The sequence below is a fragment of the Tinamus guttatus genome, unplaced genomic scaffold (genome assembly GCF_059628265.1).
Source record: "Tinamus guttatus ecotype Peru unplaced genomic scaffold, ASM5962826v1 Tinamus_guttatus_pri_ptg000650l, whole genome shotgun sequence".
In the NCBI taxonomy this organism is placed as follows: domain Eukaryota; kingdom Metazoa; phylum Chordata; class Aves; order Tinamiformes; family Tinamidae; genus Tinamus; species Tinamus guttatus.
Genome location: NW_028289184.1, coordinates 1,086,479 through 1,102,985, shown reverse-complemented (window position 1 = coordinate 1,102,985; position 16,507 = coordinate 1,086,479). Strand labels below are relative to the sequence as shown.

General features: G+C 50.8%; 2 protein-coding genes across 8 annotated transcripts in view; both read left to right on the top strand.

The window, feature by feature from the left end:
- Positions 1–8,804, top strand: part of EPB41L1 (erythrocyte membrane protein band 4.1 like 1) — a 69,269-nt gene extending 60,465 nt beyond the window's left edge. For 6 of the 7 annotated variants that reach the window (XM_088536043.1, XM_088536049.1, XM_088536045.1 and 3 more), the window contains 8 exons: positions 491–889; positions 2,480–2,570; positions 3,102–3,175; positions 3,437–3,499; positions 4,419–4,514; positions 6,277–6,357; positions 7,259–7,375; positions 7,779–8,804. In XM_088536043.1, the coding sequence (XP_088392169.1) occupies positions 491–889; positions 2,480–2,570; positions 3,102–3,175; positions 3,437–3,499; positions 4,419–4,514; positions 6,277–6,357; positions 7,259–7,375; positions 7,779–7,787 (930 nt within the window). In that variant the 3' untranslated portion in view covers positions 7,788–8,804. The remainder of the gene's footprint in view (positions 1–490; positions 890–2,479; positions 2,571–3,101; positions 3,176–3,436; positions 3,500–4,418; positions 4,515–6,276; positions 6,358–7,258; positions 7,376–7,778) is intronic. The other variant, XM_088536050.1, reaches the window with a different exon arrangement.
- A 2,278-nt stretch (positions 8,805–11,082) lies between these two features.
- Positions 11,083–16,427, top strand: AAR2 (AAR2 splicing factor). Its single transcript, XM_010225631.2, has 3 exons — positions 11,083–11,821; positions 12,956–13,185; positions 15,836–16,427. Exons 1-3 carry the CDS (start codon positions 11,083–11,085, stop codon positions 16,001–16,003), a joined length of 1,137 nt encoding a protein of 378 aa, XP_010223933.2. The 3' UTR covers positions 16,004–16,427.
- The last annotated feature ends 80 nt before the right edge of the window (positions 16,428–16,507 follow it).

The following is a 16,507-nucleotide window of genomic DNA, read 5'->3' as shown; positions in this document are numbered from 1 at the left end:
CTTTCTTTTGTTCAGACTCTTCTCTCTCTTTCCCTTTGTTTCGTTTGGTGCCCAACTTTACCAACACGTGGTGGCCCTGGCGTCTGAGCTGTTTCTGAATGTCTCTTAAAAGACCTGTTGTTTTGCACACATCTGCTTTCACTAGGTGCACTGACGTGCCTCCAGGCTGTCCAAGCATTTATGTCTGTGGGACTGACCCTTTTACTCATACGATTAATTACCAATAGGCTTTTGGCAAAAAAAGAAAAAAAAAGAAAGAAAAAAGAAAACAGATTGGATAACTTTGGATAACTCCCCTGCTCCCTGCAAAGCTGCTGCTGTCAAAAAGGTTTCAGTTTTCATGCTTGAGTTGTGTTTGACTTTACTCTGTGATGTTTGCTGCAACCTTCTTTTTCCTCCTCCCCTTTCTGCCCCCGTTGGCGTAGCCGGCGCTGTTGTGCCCCTTGGTGCTCACGGTCTCGGTCTCTCTCCGCCCTTGTGTCTTCTTCAGAGAGCGGGCTGGAGGGAGGGTGCCGAGGAGAAAGCTAAGCTGCCTCGGCACAGGGCTCCCGAGAGCGACACCGGCGACGAGGAGCAGGAGCAGGAGAGGGACGCCGTCTTCCTGAAGGACAACCACCTGGCCATCGAGCGCAAGTGCTCCAGCATCACAGTCAGCTCCACGTCCAGCCTGGAGGCCGAAGTGGACTTCACGGTGATTGGTGACTTTCATGGGACAGCCTTTGAGGACATATCCCGGAGTCTGCCCGAGCTGGATAAAGACAAGAGTGAGACAGAAGATGAAGGCCTGGCTTCTTCCCAGGATACTGAAAAAGTAGCTCCTGGACTCGACGAGGATGTCAAAGGAGGGGAAAAGGTCTCCCAGCCTAGCCCAGAAGTATCCCAGCTAGAGGTACAAAAAGAGAAGCCACCACCAAGACTGTCTTAGTACCACCATCCCTCGGTGTTCTGTGTGCCCAGTGTTGCTGCATTGGCATGTAGTCTCGTGTCTGTTTGGAAGAGCAGCATGCTAGCTTTCAAACAGCCCTGTGTTCCCGTCTGCCGTAACTGTTTCACCCTAACACAACTGTCCTCTTTGTTGCATGGTTATCTCGGTTTAGGCAGGTGCATGGCTCTCGTGTGTGTTCTGTGCATCTGCTAACCAGAAGAAGTCACATTCTTCTCTTAATCCGTCGTGTTTGGCCTCCTGCGCTGCTCCTTGCACTATGATGGCATGCTGCCAGCGGGGAAGGGCATGTTCTCTAACCAGCGACTGTCCCTGTGTTTTGCATGAAGTCGGTGAATAGCTTGCATCGTAAAGAGACCTGCACTGCCCACTAACCTCTCTGTGACCGTGCAGGGGGTGGCAGTCACTTGTGGCAGAGCTGGTGTGGACAGCCGCGAGGGCTGGGAGGGTCTGTCCTAGGGGAGCTAAGGAAAGTGCATGCGGCGTGTCCGTGGAAGGGGGAGTTGAGTGCGCAGCGCTGAGCGATGATGGCACAGCCAGCCTCATGGCACGTGGAGGGCAGCGCAGCCGCTGCCGGGGCCAGGGCCAGCCCTGCAATAGCGGCCGCACTGCAGGTCCATGGCCACGGCCCGGCCACGCGCGCTGGGCGGCTGCTCCGCAGGGCAGGTCGGGAGCCCTTGGTGGCAGGTAAGTCCCTGCTCTGCTCCCTGAGGAGCTAGTGGCAGAACAAACCCAGAGCCAGAGCAAAGGAAAAGCAACAGGTGAAAATATATTTTCTCTAGGGCAACCCGTGTGGTGCGTGATCTGAAACCCTTGTGTGGATCGTGTCCTTTGACTTAGGCTGCTAGGCCAGGAAGAGTAGGATTCAGGGAGTCCGTGGCCGTGCCTGGGACAGGGGTGGTTGATAATTCGGGAATGTGGGAACTCACTGGCACTTGAATCAGGCCTGAGTAACCATCACCTGGCAGCAGCTCTAGGGCAGCTCCCCATCCTTGCAGCAGGGATGTCTGGAAACCTCTCTCCTCCCTTCCTACAAGTTAGTCACCATCTGTCACCAAGGGGGTAATCACAACAGCAGGGAACTAAGGCAGACTCATCAACCTACATCAGGTGAAATGAGTTTAGCGGGTCTCACCCAACATTAGAGCATCAGTTTGCCCCAACCCATGGTGGATATAAATCTATGCAAAATTTTAAAAATCTGGTGAGAGCATCCAGCACAGTCTGGGTTATGTCGCTCATTTGGGGCAGTTTGCATGGCAGCTGTCTGCACTCCCATAACAGTGTAGCCTCTGCTGTGTGTTCTTGAAGGTGGAGCTCTGCAGTTTCTCTACACACTGTCTGTGTCCTCACTGAGCCCTTCTGGCTGCCTGTGCCCCCAGGGCTATCAACAAGATACTGCCTTTGCAAGGGAAGAGGGACGCATGCTCGGGTGGGCTAGCGCAAGAGGAGGAATTAGGCTGACTCCTGTTTCTGATTAAGCCCTGGACTAGAGCAGTCTGGTGCGGTTGCTGACTTGCTGTGTTTCTTCTGCAGTCAGCAGTGCTGAAAACAGATGCCACGATGGCTGCTCCGGCATCGGGCGCAAAGAAGCCTGAAGCAGAAGCCTCTGCCCCCCTCAAGGTAGGTGCCGCAGAAGCCACTCGGCTGACGTGGTGCCTTGTGCTGTGTGCGCCAAGGACAGAGCTGGGCTCACCCTCTCATTGCCCTGCTTCTTGGTGGCTCTGCAAAGCCTCAGTCTGTCAAAACCTGCCCCAAACCACAACGCTGGGAGGGCAGATGGCTGAGCCAGGCTGTCAGGCTTCTCTGCTTGTCCTGGTCCTACTGTAATCCCTGAGACATCAAGTCGAAACTCGCATGCATTTTGCATTTACTTTTCCATGCAAGAAACCCCATGCTGGGGTTCCGTGAACCCCAGCCCTGCACCTGCTTCCCTCAGCTCGTCTCCACGCTGCTGGGCAGCCCTGATGTGCAGGGGTGTCCCCGGAGGGTGACACTCACTGCACTGTGCTGCTGAGCATGTGTCTGTGTGCACACAACGCCTTCCCCAGCCACATGCCTTGGCAGCAATGGGACTAAAGCACCGGTCCTGCTCGGGTAGGTCCCTCAGAGGTACCTTCGAACTCACCAGCTCGCTTTTGTTTCTGGTAGGTGGAAGGAGGCACTCCAGGCAGCAAAGACGCAATAGCCACTTCCCACAGTGTCACCACAGAGACCATATCAGCAACCTCCGTAAGCAGGGCTGACTCCTCGGGTGCCAGCGGGTGCTAGTGGCCCATTCAGCTCCTCTGGGTTGGTTGTATTCCCAGGACGGGGTGAGGGAAGCTGAGAGCAGGCCGTGATGCTGGGGGAGATGAGAAGTCCTCAGTCCTGCTGTGAAAGACTCCAGAGGCTGAGGGAGGTTCACGGTACTTCAGTGCTGCCCTCCCAGAGCAAGCTACGTTTGCCCTCACCTTGTGTCCATGCCAATGCTTCCATGTGCTCTTCTTGCAGGATCACAGCACCAAGGCAGGGAAAGGGACAGGAGCCACAACAGAACTTCACTCCGTGTCACCGGTGAGTGGAGGACGTCTGCAGTGCCTCAGTGCAGGGAGGAGACCCTGAAGGGGGCATCCTGGCTCCTGACCACTGTGCCCAGTGTAGGCTGCCTTGGCCAGTCACTGTTAACTACTCAGGAGGCAAGTTCATCCCATACTTCCAGCAGCAGCACCCTTGGCCAGTGTGGTGGTACTGGAAAAGAGTGCAAAAATGCACTTGTGCCTGAGGAGCAGAGGTTTGGAGAGCAAGAGGGCCATGAAGCCCATGCCAGTAGCCTCTTCCCTTTGCCAGACTCACTCTTTGAGCATCAGCTGGAGGAGGAAAGATCCTGAAAACAGACAGGCCCTGGTGAAGTCCTAAGCAGGCTGAGTTTTCCCTAGCTCTGCACATAGAACGGCCTTGAGGGTGGAAGTGGAGGAATCAAATGTGGCAATGAAATCATCTCCCTGCTGGAGACGGCCTTTTCTGCAGCTCTCTGAGCTGCTTGTGGGCACCTCTGCCCAGCCTTCATGCTCCAGAAAAAGTCTCTGCCCCCCAAAAACATGCTCATTTGGAGCAATGCAACATGTCTTTGCTCTTGACATGGTCTACCCTCTGCAAGCCACGTATTTGCTTGGCTCAGTGGCTTTCTCTTGGGAGATGCAGGAATAGCTCTTGTGTAGGCTCTCAATCTCCTGTAAAAAGGGAGACTCAAGTCCTCAGTGATGTTCTGCTCCCAGGAAAGGTGCCAGAGGAGGACAGAGGCTGCAGTAGATGAATGAAAGAGGCTCTTATTTTGCTTTTATTCATGGTTCCATCAGGTAGAAGGAATAAGATGAGGGAAGATACTTATATGAGTCACAGGTATTGAAAACTTGGATGTCACAAATCTTGGAGCCAGCTCTAGTGTCTTCCCGTGCATAATTCCTTACTAACACAGGTGCTTTCTGTCCTATAGATCACCGGCAGCTCTGCTGGGAAGGAGGTGCTCACCAGCATGTTCAGTGCCACTGCAGAAACCCTCTCCACTTCCACCACTACCCATGTTACCAAGGTAAGAATAACTGCAAACATGGAAGCCCAGTGGATTTCTGATGAAAGATGCTATTGGTATTTGAAGAAGGTAGGAGAAAATGCTACTGTCCCACTTAGGAGCTGAAGAAGTGTGTGCTGTCGTGTGGGGAGACCCATGCTGCTTTCCAAAAGCCCCAGCCCAATTCACCCCGTTGTAGAGCAGCTCCTGTTCAGCCAGATGTGACCTAGGGGCACTTTGGGCATGGACAGATCATGTTTTGGTGGGCGTTCAATTTAGGTTGATTGGGTTACCAGCATGGACTGTGACTGTCAACCACGTCCAGCTGGACATGCTGCTAAGTCAGAAGAAGAGGGAGTCATTGGGTTGAGATGAAAGATCCCATTTCAGAATTGCTGACCTCTGTGCACCCTCAAGCCACTGGCAAGGGGTGGAAGAGACTCTGCTTTAGGCTGCCACCAGTCCATGCAGCTGCTGTGTATCTAGTTTAGAGACAAACACCAGATCCCCTTTCCTGCCCGGGGCACTCCCTTTCTGCTACCGTGTTTGTATTTGGTTTACTGGATTTATTAGAGTTGGAATACTGAACATGGGGAAGAAATGTCAAAAAATAAAGTAGGGGGAGCTGCACTAGAGAACCTCACTAGTGGCCATCTCATTCCCAAATTAAATGCTCATAAATGAAAGCTGAAGTTCAGTGTGAGGCCTAGGTGGGCAAGAGTGGTGCTCAATACCTGCAGTCTGGCCCTTTTTTTCACTCTTCTCTCATAGAAATGTAGAATCATTATGGTTGGAAAAGAACTTCAAGATCATCAAGTCCAACCATAATCCCTTCAACACCATGCCTGTTAAACCATGTTTCTAAGTGCCTCATCTATACATTTCTTGAACCCTGCCAGAGACAGCAACTCCACCACTTCCCTGCGCAGTCTATTCCAGTGCTTGACTACTCTTTCCGTGTAGAAATTCTTCCTAATGTCTAACCTGAACCTCCCCTGGCGCAACTTGAGGCCATTTCCTCTTGTCCTATGGGTAATTATTCAGGAGAAGAGAGCGACCCCCACCTCACTAGAGGCCCCTTTTGGGGAGTCGTAGAGAGTGAGAAGGTCTGCCCGGAGCCTCCTCTTCTCCAGACAGAATAACCCATCTCCCTCAGCTGCTCCTCATCAGCTCTGTGCTCCCATCCGTGCTCTCTCACACTCATCATTAGCTGTGTCCTCTGTTGCCCTAGGCTGACAATCACACACTGGTGATACACACAGGTTAATGGGGTTGTGCTCAGCTATTGCAGGAGTTTCTGGGGTGATGCTGGGATTGTCCCTCCCTTGGTGACTGCAGTTCCTTTCCTTTTTCTGGGGGTGCGCTGTAACAAATCCCCCTTACACACAAGGAGAGGCATCGTTGACTCTTGGCTTCATAACGTTTTTATTATCCATCTTGTGACCATGTGGCCACAAGCTATTATCCCCTAGTCAGAAAGCTTGTATCAGAGCCACCCTCAGCCTTCTGCTTTGCTTTTTGGTGTGCATCCAGTCGGCATTCCTGCGGCTAACGTCGCTGTAGGCAAGGCTGGGAGAGAGGGTAGGCATCACGTTTGCTGCAGCACATTTGGGACACGAACCAGACAGGGTTTTAAGGTTCCTCAGCAGTTGTTTGCACCAAAAGGCTGCAGCCCGTAGGGCTGGCGTGATGCCCGTGGTGTGCCACAGTAAGTGGCCGAATGCTGCTGCCAGCAAGGAGGGCTGCAGGCTGGAAGTGAGTTCTGTTTCTTTTACCATTGCAGACTGTGAAAGGAGGCTTTTCAGAGACAAGGATAGAGAAGCGCATCATTATCACGGGAGATGAAGATGTGGACCAAGACCAGGTAGGAGCAGAATGCTGTGGGTTTGCTGCAAGCCTGCTGGCTTCCTCCGGGCTGTGCAGGAGGGTGGTGGTCCCCTTCTCCTAGGGGTACCGCAGTCCCCACAATAAACCCTGTCTCCATCTTGGAAGAAGTGACAGGAATCATCACTCGTGTGCCCTGCTAAAGAGCTGGATCATGATTTATGCTGAACAGGAAGTTTCAGCTTATCTCCCACCAACGCCTGTTGAAGGGAGGACTCAGCAGTAAGGATGATATTCCAGCACAGAGCCCAACTATTAGATTGTCTTTTTCTTGGTGTACATACATTTCCAGTTGACATTTCTCTGTTGAAACACTCTGAAGTGAGCCAGGATTCCCCTTTCTTTCCTGCAGAGTCTCACTACAGGTTGGCTCAGTCCAAATTTATGTGTTTTTGCATTTACCTCCTTAAGAGAAGGAACAAAAACTGATGACGTTTTTATGATGAAACAACAGAGATAGAAATCTCTGGGGCCACAGGCTCTTTTTATTGTGATCTTCATCACTGAAGATTTTTTGCTTTACAGTAGTTTTAAAGGTCCAAAGTTGTTTGAGCAGGATCTAAAATAATTTCAGAATTTTTAGAATTATTCAGCATAATAAATTTAATTAGAACAATATTCAGTTTTTTGAGCTCTTTGGCAGAGAGAATTGCTGATGCTCCTCTGTTTGGGTTTCATTAGTGAGCCTGGAACGCTGTGCAACTCTGCATGCAAACAAGTGAAGAAGCAATAACCTGTGCATCCCAATGCTTTTCTAAACCCCTCCAGTCGGCAGCAGCATTCAGCTCCAGATATTTTTTATACACTAACTCTTTCTGGCAATGTTCATATCAGATTTCAGGGAAGTGATAATAAAATGCTTCCGTCATTCCGGTTTCTAGGCACTGGCTTTAGCAATCAAAGAGGCAAAACTACAGCATCCTGACATGCTGGTAACCAAAGCTGTGGTATACAGAGAAACAGAACCTTCTCCAGAGGAGAGAGACAAGAAGCCTCAGGTATGTAAAGAAATTGCCAGGTATGATTTATACATGCTGCATAAGAGATATATGTGACTGTCCAAGTATCTCCGTGTATCCCTTATGCTCTCAGCACAGTGGGGTTCTTTGCAGAAGTTCTTCTTAGTGATTTCTGCATCTTTTTGGGAGCCGACTAGTTTTGATTTAATGGCTTAACATAAGGGAGACTTCAGAGTGACTCCCTGATAGCTTTCCCATACACCAGCACCAACTCATCAAACTCAGAGGTTTTTCTAATTACTAGAGGCGCTGGTAATCAAGGACATACTGTGGTCCCAAAGTGTTTTGCAGTATTATTGTCCAGAGCCCTCCGAGAAAGAGCAGCCCTTTTAGGGCCCAAAAAGGGAGTTCTCCATGACCGCTCCTTTTCTGCCTTGTACAGGAATCTTGACCATCATGTCCACAGAAGTTGGCATCTGTATTCAAGCCTGGAGAATAGCGAAGAAGGATCCTTTATGCTGGATTTGTCAGCAAGACATAGACATCCTGGCTGCAACGTTCATGGCGAGAGACAAAAATCAAAAAAAAAAAGGAATAGCAAATATATTATATATATATATATACATACATACATACTATATATATATATATATAAAAACAGGAAACAAAATGCATCCTTGCACTGCTACTGTTTGCTGTAAATGAATTAAACCCAACATCAACAACAAACAAAACCAACCATCTTTGCAGATAAATTGAAGAATTTAGCGGATTGGTGATGAAACAAAATTATAAAATCATGGTAATAACAATAGCATTGTTAAAAGTACAATAAGCCACCGTCTTGCATGTTACCTAAAAGGAGACACAATCTTGAGTTCATTTGTTGCACACTGAATGGAAAGGAGAACTGCTTTGCAACAAAGCAAGAAATAAGCAAAATGAAATAACAACCACAAGCAGAAGCAAAACCATTTCCCACCTCTGGAAAGAAGAGAGAAACCATTGAGTTTATTACTTTAAAGTTACTTTCCGATTTGGAACGTGTGGTTACACCCTTTTCCTCATTCTATGCTGGTTCTTTTGCATTTTTTTTTAGTGGGGCATCATTAATTCTGCCCCTTCTGTTCCTTATCTTCCTCTCTGTGCATTTTCCAAGCTCCAAGTTTCCAAGTTCTCTGAAGGTATTTAGGAATGGATTTCATTTCAAACAAAGCAAATTATATGTATATGGTTTCTCACTTATAACAACGCAGCCTGTAGGGGTTTCATATGGATGTGCATTTAAGTTATGTATATTATTATATATAACAAGGGGGGAGGGAGGGAACAATATTGAAATAATTCAACAGTGCTGGTAAATATGATGACGACGTTTTTAAATTATTAACTATTTGATTGACTGTGGTTGGTGTATTTTGAGACTCTTAGCTCATACTTGGGACTCTTTAGCCCTGCAAGAAGAGAATGGGGACAGTTTCAGCCACTCCTGTTTGGGAGTGGGGGGACAAGGACAGGCCAGCTCCCGCTAGCGGATCCACGTGGCAGCAGGAGGGCCGCAGTGGGTGCTGCAGTTTCCTGGGTTTGGGATTGCTGGTCAGTGACGAGGCGGAGGGGCAAGGAAGAAGCTTCAGGCTGCTGTTCCTACAGCCCAGACGCTAGGAATACGCAGGAATGTGGCCTGGCCCCAAGCCAAAGACATTAGGGTCAGCTGGGAACAAGCTGGTGCTGCGCTCCTCGCTCCTTCGCGGCCCGCCGCGCCGTGGCAGCGGTTGGGGTTGGTTTGGTTCTGGAGTCCAGGGATGAAGTGACTTGAGCTCTGCAGTCGGAAGGGCTGGAGGCAAAGCGGAGCCGTTTCTGCCTTGCTCCCGCGACGGTGGCGGTGGCAGGGGCGGCACCGTCCTGGCCCCAGCCTAGCCGCGGGTGCTGCGCAGGGACAGGCGTGGGGACACTGTGGTGTCGGGCCGCCGCGGAGCGCCCCAAGCGCGTGAGGCCGCGGGGCAGAGGAGATGCAGGGCCTCCCGGGTAGGAAGGTCCGTGCTGGGGCGGTGTCAGCGCCGCCGCCTTCCCCACAACTCATCCCAACTTGGCCTTGAGCAACGGGCTTCCTCTGTGACTCCCTTGGAAGGGGACTAGGGGCCAAGGCCGGGGCCTCATACACTGTGAACCAGGCAGTCAGGGTGGACTTGGAACCAAAATCACAAAGGAAAAGGAATAAATGGGTTTCCTTTTAGGAATGACCCCTTTCTCCTGCTGAATCAGAAGGGCCCACAATTCTGCACCATTTTGCCTTTAGTCCTCCACCCCTCGCACTGACTGTGCCCAGAGTAGGTGCATTTTCCCGGTCCCAGCCAGGAAGCCGAGGGTGACCGTGAACAGGGAGAACGTGAGTCCTTAGGCTGTGGTGGGAGCACACTTTGCTCTCTGAGCTTCCTTAGAGAGAGGCTGTTCTCTGGCAGCCTGGTCCACCAGCCACTTGCTATTATGTCCCCATGAAGTCTGTTTTCTTTCTGGCATAAAAGTTTCTTCTGCGAGCACTACAGACAGGCTTCTTGAGAAGTGAATGGACTTGCTGGCTAACGCCGATGAGGGGCATTTCAGGATTCCGCTGAGTTCAGTCACGTAGTCTCCCCCCAGATTCTGCCCGAGTGCTTTCGGTTGCTTGTAACTTGCTGCTTTTAGAGACCAGACCTCAAACCAAAAAGAGTTAAGGCAATTGCAGGGATGCGTCTTTTCTCTCTTTTCTTTTTGAAGTACACCCAAAACAGCTGGAAAATAGGGGAAAAAAAAAAAAAAGCGGTTGCACTTTCTATAAGAGAGACTGCAACGTAGACAGGACTTGTTCTCAGTGCCTGTGCAGGGCATGCAGCCCGTCTTGCCTATTAGCAATGATCCGCACGCACATTGCGTCGGTTGTTCTCCAGTACTGGTTGTAATCCAAATCCAAAGGAGGACTGTGTGGGTTTGGTACTTGTACAACTGAACTACAGGCTGCTTCGAAACTGGATATAAAAACTAGTTATAAAATCTAAGGTCACTGTTGAAATTAGTAGCTTTACATAGTTATGGAATTGATGTGAAATTGGCTTCATGACTGATTTAGGTTTAGAGCTAAAAAGCCTCAGTGGGTAGATCCAGTTTACTGCCTTCTGCAGCTTGTTTGACGGGTGACCAAAAAACAAAAAGAAGATGGAAAGAGGAAGGTTGGCTGTGTGCTCGGCGGGCCGGTGCGGGACCGTGATCCTAGCAAGGCCCTGCATCCCCGCCAGGCCGCTGGAAGGGGTGGGAGACCCCAGTGCCTGTTTTTACCCCATCCCACAGCCTCATTCCAAACCTGGCCTGCGATTGCATGAGTAATAACGACGGTCACAAGAACAGTATTTATTTTTACCCCAAAAGCACCTTAGCAACCAGCAGCAACGCTCTGTTGTTCCTTCACTAACCCCCCTTGCCTCTGCCCGCGGCCGCCGCCTCCCTCTGCCCCCGGCCACGTTCCTTTTCAGTGCTTGGTGCCGTACGCGTGTGTGCTCACTGTTCTTGTACTCAATAAAAGTGAAATAAATGTGTTTGACGCTGAGCCGGCCTGCGGCGTGCAGTGGCCTCCTTCCCGCACGGGCCAGCAGGGCTGCGGGCGGCCCCGGCGGGCCGCGGGGAGCGGAACGGTGGCGCCGCGGAGCCCGGGCGCGCCGGGCGCTTCCGGGGCCGGCGCCGTGGGCGGTACCGGGCGCGGGGCGGTACCGGGCTCCATGGCGGCGCCGTGGCTGGAGCCCGCGGTGGCCACGCGGCTCTTCTCGGAGGGCGCCACCGTGGTGGTCCTGGGCGTGCCCGCGGGCACCGAGTTCGGCATCGACTACCGCGCGTGGGACGTGGGGCCGCGCTTCCGCGGGGTCAAGATGATCCCGCCGGGCGTCCACTTCGTGCACTGCAGCGCGGCGGGCGCCGGGCCGCGCAGCGGCTTCTTCCTGAGCCTACGGCAGCGCGAGCTGCGCGTGCTGCGCTGGAGCCCCCGCGACGAGCGCGTGGAGCCGGCGCCCGCGGCCGCCGAGGAGAGCGAGGCCATGAGGGCGAATCTGCAGGAGCTGGACCGCTTCCTCGGGCCCTACCCGTACGAGACACTGCGGAAATGGGTCTCCCTGAGCAGCTTCATCAGCGAGGCAGTGGTGCAGGAGCTGCAGCCGGAGAGCGGGCAGATCTGCGCCTTCTCCGAGGTGCTGCCCGTGCGGGCCGGCACGCACAGCAAGGACCGCGCCGAGCAGAACCTGCCGCGCTACGACAGCGAGCCCCGGAGCTACGCGGAGGGCCTGGCGCGGCTGCCCGCCATGCGGCCGCGCGCCGGCACCGAGATCCGCTTCACGGCGCTGCCCGCGCACGCGTTCCCCGAGGGCGCGAGCCCGCAGGAGGTGACCCGGCACTGCCTGGACCTGAGCTACGCGCTGGAGACCGTGATCGCGCAGCGCTACCCCGGCCAGCCCCGCCGCTTGCTGGGTGAGCGCCGGGGGAGCCGCGTTGGGCGCTGAAGCAGCGCGGCCGGGGGGAAGCTGCGGTCCTGCGGGCCGTGAGGCCGCGGCGCTTGTAGCCGTGGCTGTAGACAACAGGTTTTGCAAGCTCCGAGGTTGGGGTTATTGCAGCGGGGCCCAAAGGGGAAGCCGGACGCTCTCGCCCCCAGCCTGCAGTGCCCAGACTGCGCCGTGTTGAGCCTGGGCACTGCAGGGACGTGTCTGGGACCTGGCTGCCGCAGGGGGATGCGGAGCACAGATCCCTGCGTGGGGTGAACTGAGGCATCGCGCGCGAATCCACCCTAGTCCCGAGACCGCCCAGTGGGACAGGCAGTTCTTCTGCAGACACATCCGGCTCTCCAGGCTCCTGGTCCCTTTTTGCCAGCAACTCAACCTCTCTGTTTTTATACTTTGCTTTGTAGGCCTCCACTTCCCTTTGCTGGGTTTAATGATGCTTCTGTTCCTTGCAGATTTCCATTTTTTAGGCCTGATGTGGTCTCAAAGTTTTGTGAAATATCTCAGAGCTAGCAAAGAAGGAGCTGTCCATGAGAGAGGCAGCTCCCCTTCTTATACGATTCCGATTGTCCGTTTTGCCCTCTGTGTCTTTTCAGTACAGCCCGTTTCCTTCAAACCCTCTCCTCTCCCTCCTCGGGATGTGGTCCTGGCCATCTCTTGTTGCCACGGTGGCTTTTCAGGAAGCAGTAAGCAAAACGGATCCTTTTGCTATGTGCGTGGAGCAGTCCCCAACACGCGTTGGAGCAGGAGGTCTCTGCTGTGAGCTGCTGGCGACGCTCTGCGGCAGCGCTGGGGATTTGTGAGCTCTGCTGCAAGAGGCAGAGACACGCAGTGTTCATGGGCCCGCTGCAGGCTGTGTCTCCTGCGCTCTGGGTTGCTTGCTGGGCTTTTTTTGATGGCTTGGGATACAAATGAGCGACAGCTCTGAAGATCATCGGGGTTTATTCTGTGCAGGGTGGACTGAGGACTTGGGAAGCTGGCTGAGCTACAGCCTCAAGGGTTGGCTTAAGCCTTTATTGTCACACACCCCCTTGTTTTTTCTCTGTTAACTTTATAAAATTAATTTTTTATCATGTGTGTTTTGTTTTGTTTTACTGAACACCTACAGCGGAGTTGCAGTTTGCTTTCATCTGCTTCCTGATTGGGAATGTGTACGATGCATTTGAGCACTGGAAAAGACTCTTAAATATCTTGTGTCGCTCCGAAGATGCCATAGGGAAGTATCAAGACCTTTACACCAACCTCATTTCAGTGCTGTATCACCAGCTCAATGAGATCCCAGCTGATTTCTTTGTGGACATTGTCTCCCAGGACAACTTTTTAACCAGCACCTTACAGGTATGTCAGTGGCTGTCTCTGCAGGTAGCTTAAAAAATGGGAGTTGGAAGAGAGGGCGTACAGGGCATCAGAGCAAATTTGGAGCAAATTTTCAAAAGGAAGGAAGCTGCTATTGATCTGCATAGGAGGCAGTGAATCCGTGTGCTCTGAACATGCTCCTGTTCTTTCCTTTTTTCCCTGCATTCTTTACACAGACAAACCACTTGTTTGTCTTCCTCTGAGTTCTTTTTCTGCTGAAGTTACACCCAGAGGAGACTAATGCAGCGAAAGGCAAGCAAGTAGAGAGAGGAAAGACTAATGAGAGTGTGAATAACTGCAGTTCAGAAGGGAGGCTGTGTGGCTCCCTTCCCTGTGGCTTTTTTTCCTTTTAGGATGGTTTCTTTGCAAATAATGCGGAAAGTAGTCTGGCATCAGCGTGGCCTGGCTGTGTTTCAGAGTTGTGGATCAGCATATGTGCTGCGAGTGGATTGCACCAGCACACCTTTTCCAAAGGCATCTAAGGTCTTAGGCTATAGTAAGCTACATATAATAATAAGCTATGAGAGAGACTGAGCAAGTGCAATTTTTTTTTGTGTTGCAAGTCATGCAAGTCTTCACGTGTGTTTTTTTTTTTTTTTTTTCCTAAATGCCATTCATTCAAGCTCGATTTGTGAGTGTGTGTGTCATAAAAGATTGGTGATGCTGGCCTTAGTCAGGCTTGAATGGTGTGATGTTTTGTAGGCCGAGGAGTTGCAGTGATACCTTCTCGAGCTTAAGGCATTGATAGTATATTAAAAGCTTTTCCATTCCTGTTAGTCACGTTTGTTTCCTAGGGTAACGTTACTTGTCTGGAGGGAATGTACAGGCAGTCGAGAATGCAGAAAATCGCATATTCTGCTTAGGCTGAGACAGATATGACAGATCTTTATAATTCAGTACTAATAAGACCCATTACTCCCACTCAGGGAAATTATGCTTAAGGCAAATAGTCAAGTTTTATAATGAAGCAAACTCAGTTAAAAATAAAGTCAGATACGTAAGTCAGCAGCGGAAACTTCATCTCAGTGAGAACTGTAGTGGTTTATGTTTTAGTCTGTGGTGTAAATTGTGCATTACCTTCTCCTTTCTCAAAGACATGGATTGCATTTTTCTCCCTGTAATTCTGAGTTGCAGCTGTAGAAAGCAGCAACTCGGGGGTTTGTGTGTGTGTGGTTGGTTTTTTGTTGCTTTTGTTTTTTTTGTCTGAACTCAGCTAGTAAAATTAAGAAGGAAACGTTGCTTTAATCAAGAGAATGACTTCGCTTGACCCCAAGCTTTTACAAATTTGATTCACAAAAAATCAGACATTTTGTTGTTGTTTTTCCTATCCCATTTCAGGACCGGAAAATCCAGCTCTGTTTTTAGCATGCTGGCAGAGCAACCCTTCATCCCATCACATTACAGCAGGACAGAAGAATGTGTCAACCAGGCACTCTTTCCATCCGATGGAAATTCTGGAAGCACCTCTGTGTCTCCGATTATCTTTCCTTTTTGGGTACCCTCGGAGTTCTGGTCTTCACCTTTTCCTTACGCCAGAGGAGTTGGTGGCTTTAGGGTGGCAGGGCCGGTGTCAGCGATCACAGCAAGCCCCAGTGGGGGTCACTGCGCTCCCAGCGACAGGGAAGAAATTTGTGGTTTGACTCAGCCTCTCCGTGTTAAAAATCCTCCTGTTTTCTGCCCGGGGGGTGGCTTCCCTGATGGTTCTGGAATATTTCCAGAGTACATCTGGGACTTACACTCTGTATGCCGAAAGCAGCTGCGTAATGCATCTCAGCTAGGTACAGGCAGGTAGATTGGTAGAAGTGCAAAATGGAGGTGGGAAGAGTGTATTTGAATGCAACAGCTTTATTTTTGGAGTTTAATTTCAGGCAGAAAGAGTTCAGCATAACCACCACTGAGCATACAGGCTCCACAATGTTTAAAGGAGAAAAAAAAAAAAAGGTTTATGAAATAAGTAATTTAAGGTGAAATTCTTTGAAAGAAATGTAAAGTATAACTTTATTTTTTTGTTTCTTAACATGTGTTTTGCTCTCTAAAGGAGCTCTACTGACCTTTATGTACAAAGAGGTATTTAAAGAGGCAGTTTCATGGTAGAATGAACAAGGAAAATGGTCATCCAAAAAGCACCAACCTTTGCTTTTCGCTTTCCGTGTTTTCTCCAGCTGTTAGTTGGATCTCTCCTGCATTGGAGCTTGCTTTGTCCCCAGGTGGTTTCCCTTCGCTGGTTTCACTTCAGTGTTTCCCTGCTCTGAATGTTTCTTTGGCTTTGAAACATAAATCTCTCTCTTTGAAAGTGAATTTTGGGGCACAGATTCAGTACATTAGTAGGAACAGGCAGGTTAGAGAAGGGCTGGATGCAAAATGCCCTGTTTAATCAGATATGGATTTAACTCTCCAAAGTGCTAGCAGAAAGCTGTGAATTTTTGAAAAGCTGAGGAATTTGTGTATGTTTGGATGGCAGGGGCAGGGAGGGAGGGAGAGGAACCAGCCTTCCTTAAAACTTTTTTCCAGGATAGCTGCTTCCTTCCAGGTGGGACTAGCCTGAAATTTTACCTGGTGCACCCTATTGATGAAAAGAGGCAGAGCTCGTGCCAGCGAGTCCTTACTGACATCTGCTTTTTTTTTTTTTCAGGTGTTCTTTTCCTGCATCTGCAATGCTGCCGTTGATAGGACACTAAGGAAGAAGGCTGAAAAATTCAAGACTCACCTGACAAAGAAATTCAAATGGGACTTTGAGGCAGAGCCTGAGGACTGCGCTCCCGTCGTGGTGGAGCTTCCCGAAGGAGAGAAGCTGGACTGAGCTAAGGGCCTGCTTAGAGACAAGCAGTTCCTTGGAGTAACTGTTTCTCCACCATCTCCCCAGCCTTAGCAGCTTCCTCGAGCCTACTTCCCCAGCTGATGCTATTCCTGGTGCAGAGGTGGATTTGGAAACCACAGAGGCATTTCTCTCATGCTGAGGAGACCTGTTCAGGTGTTGCTGTGTGGCGTCGACAGTTGCTTTGGACACTTCCTTTTTTCTAGCTCTTCGGAGCAGCTCCTCGTTCTGCTCTCAGCCAGACCGTTAGATCCCTGGTCTCTTCCGTCTTCCCTGGGCAAGAGGTGACAGCCTGTTCTAAGAACATCTGCGTTTTAGACTTGGAGCATTTGCTGCTCCAGTTTGCTGCATCCAGAGTGAGAAGGGTAGGCTCACGGCACTGATCATTGCAGCTTTGTGCAGCCTGGCCTCCAGCTGTGAATCACAGAGTTCTGCTCTTCCTAGGTTCACGTTACAGGAGTATAATGAAAACCGTTTCAAAACGGTTAG

What these genes read in the sequence shown, in the direction of transcription:
- AAR2 (XM_010225631.2), top strand. Translation starts at nt 11,083, where the DNA reads ATGGCGGCGCCGTGGCTGGAGCCCGCGGTGGCCACGCGGCTCTTCTCG. An exon ending in CCAGCCCCGCCGCTTGCTGG is followed by an intron (nt 11,822 to 12,955) that starts GTGAGCGCCGGG and finishes GAACACCTACAG; the next exon opens with CGGAGTTGCAGTTTGCTTTC. An exon ending in TTTTAACCAGCACCTTACAG is followed by an intron (nt 13,186 to 15,835) that starts GTATGTCAGTGG and finishes TTTTTTTTTCAG; the next exon opens with GTGTTCTTTTCCTGCATCTG.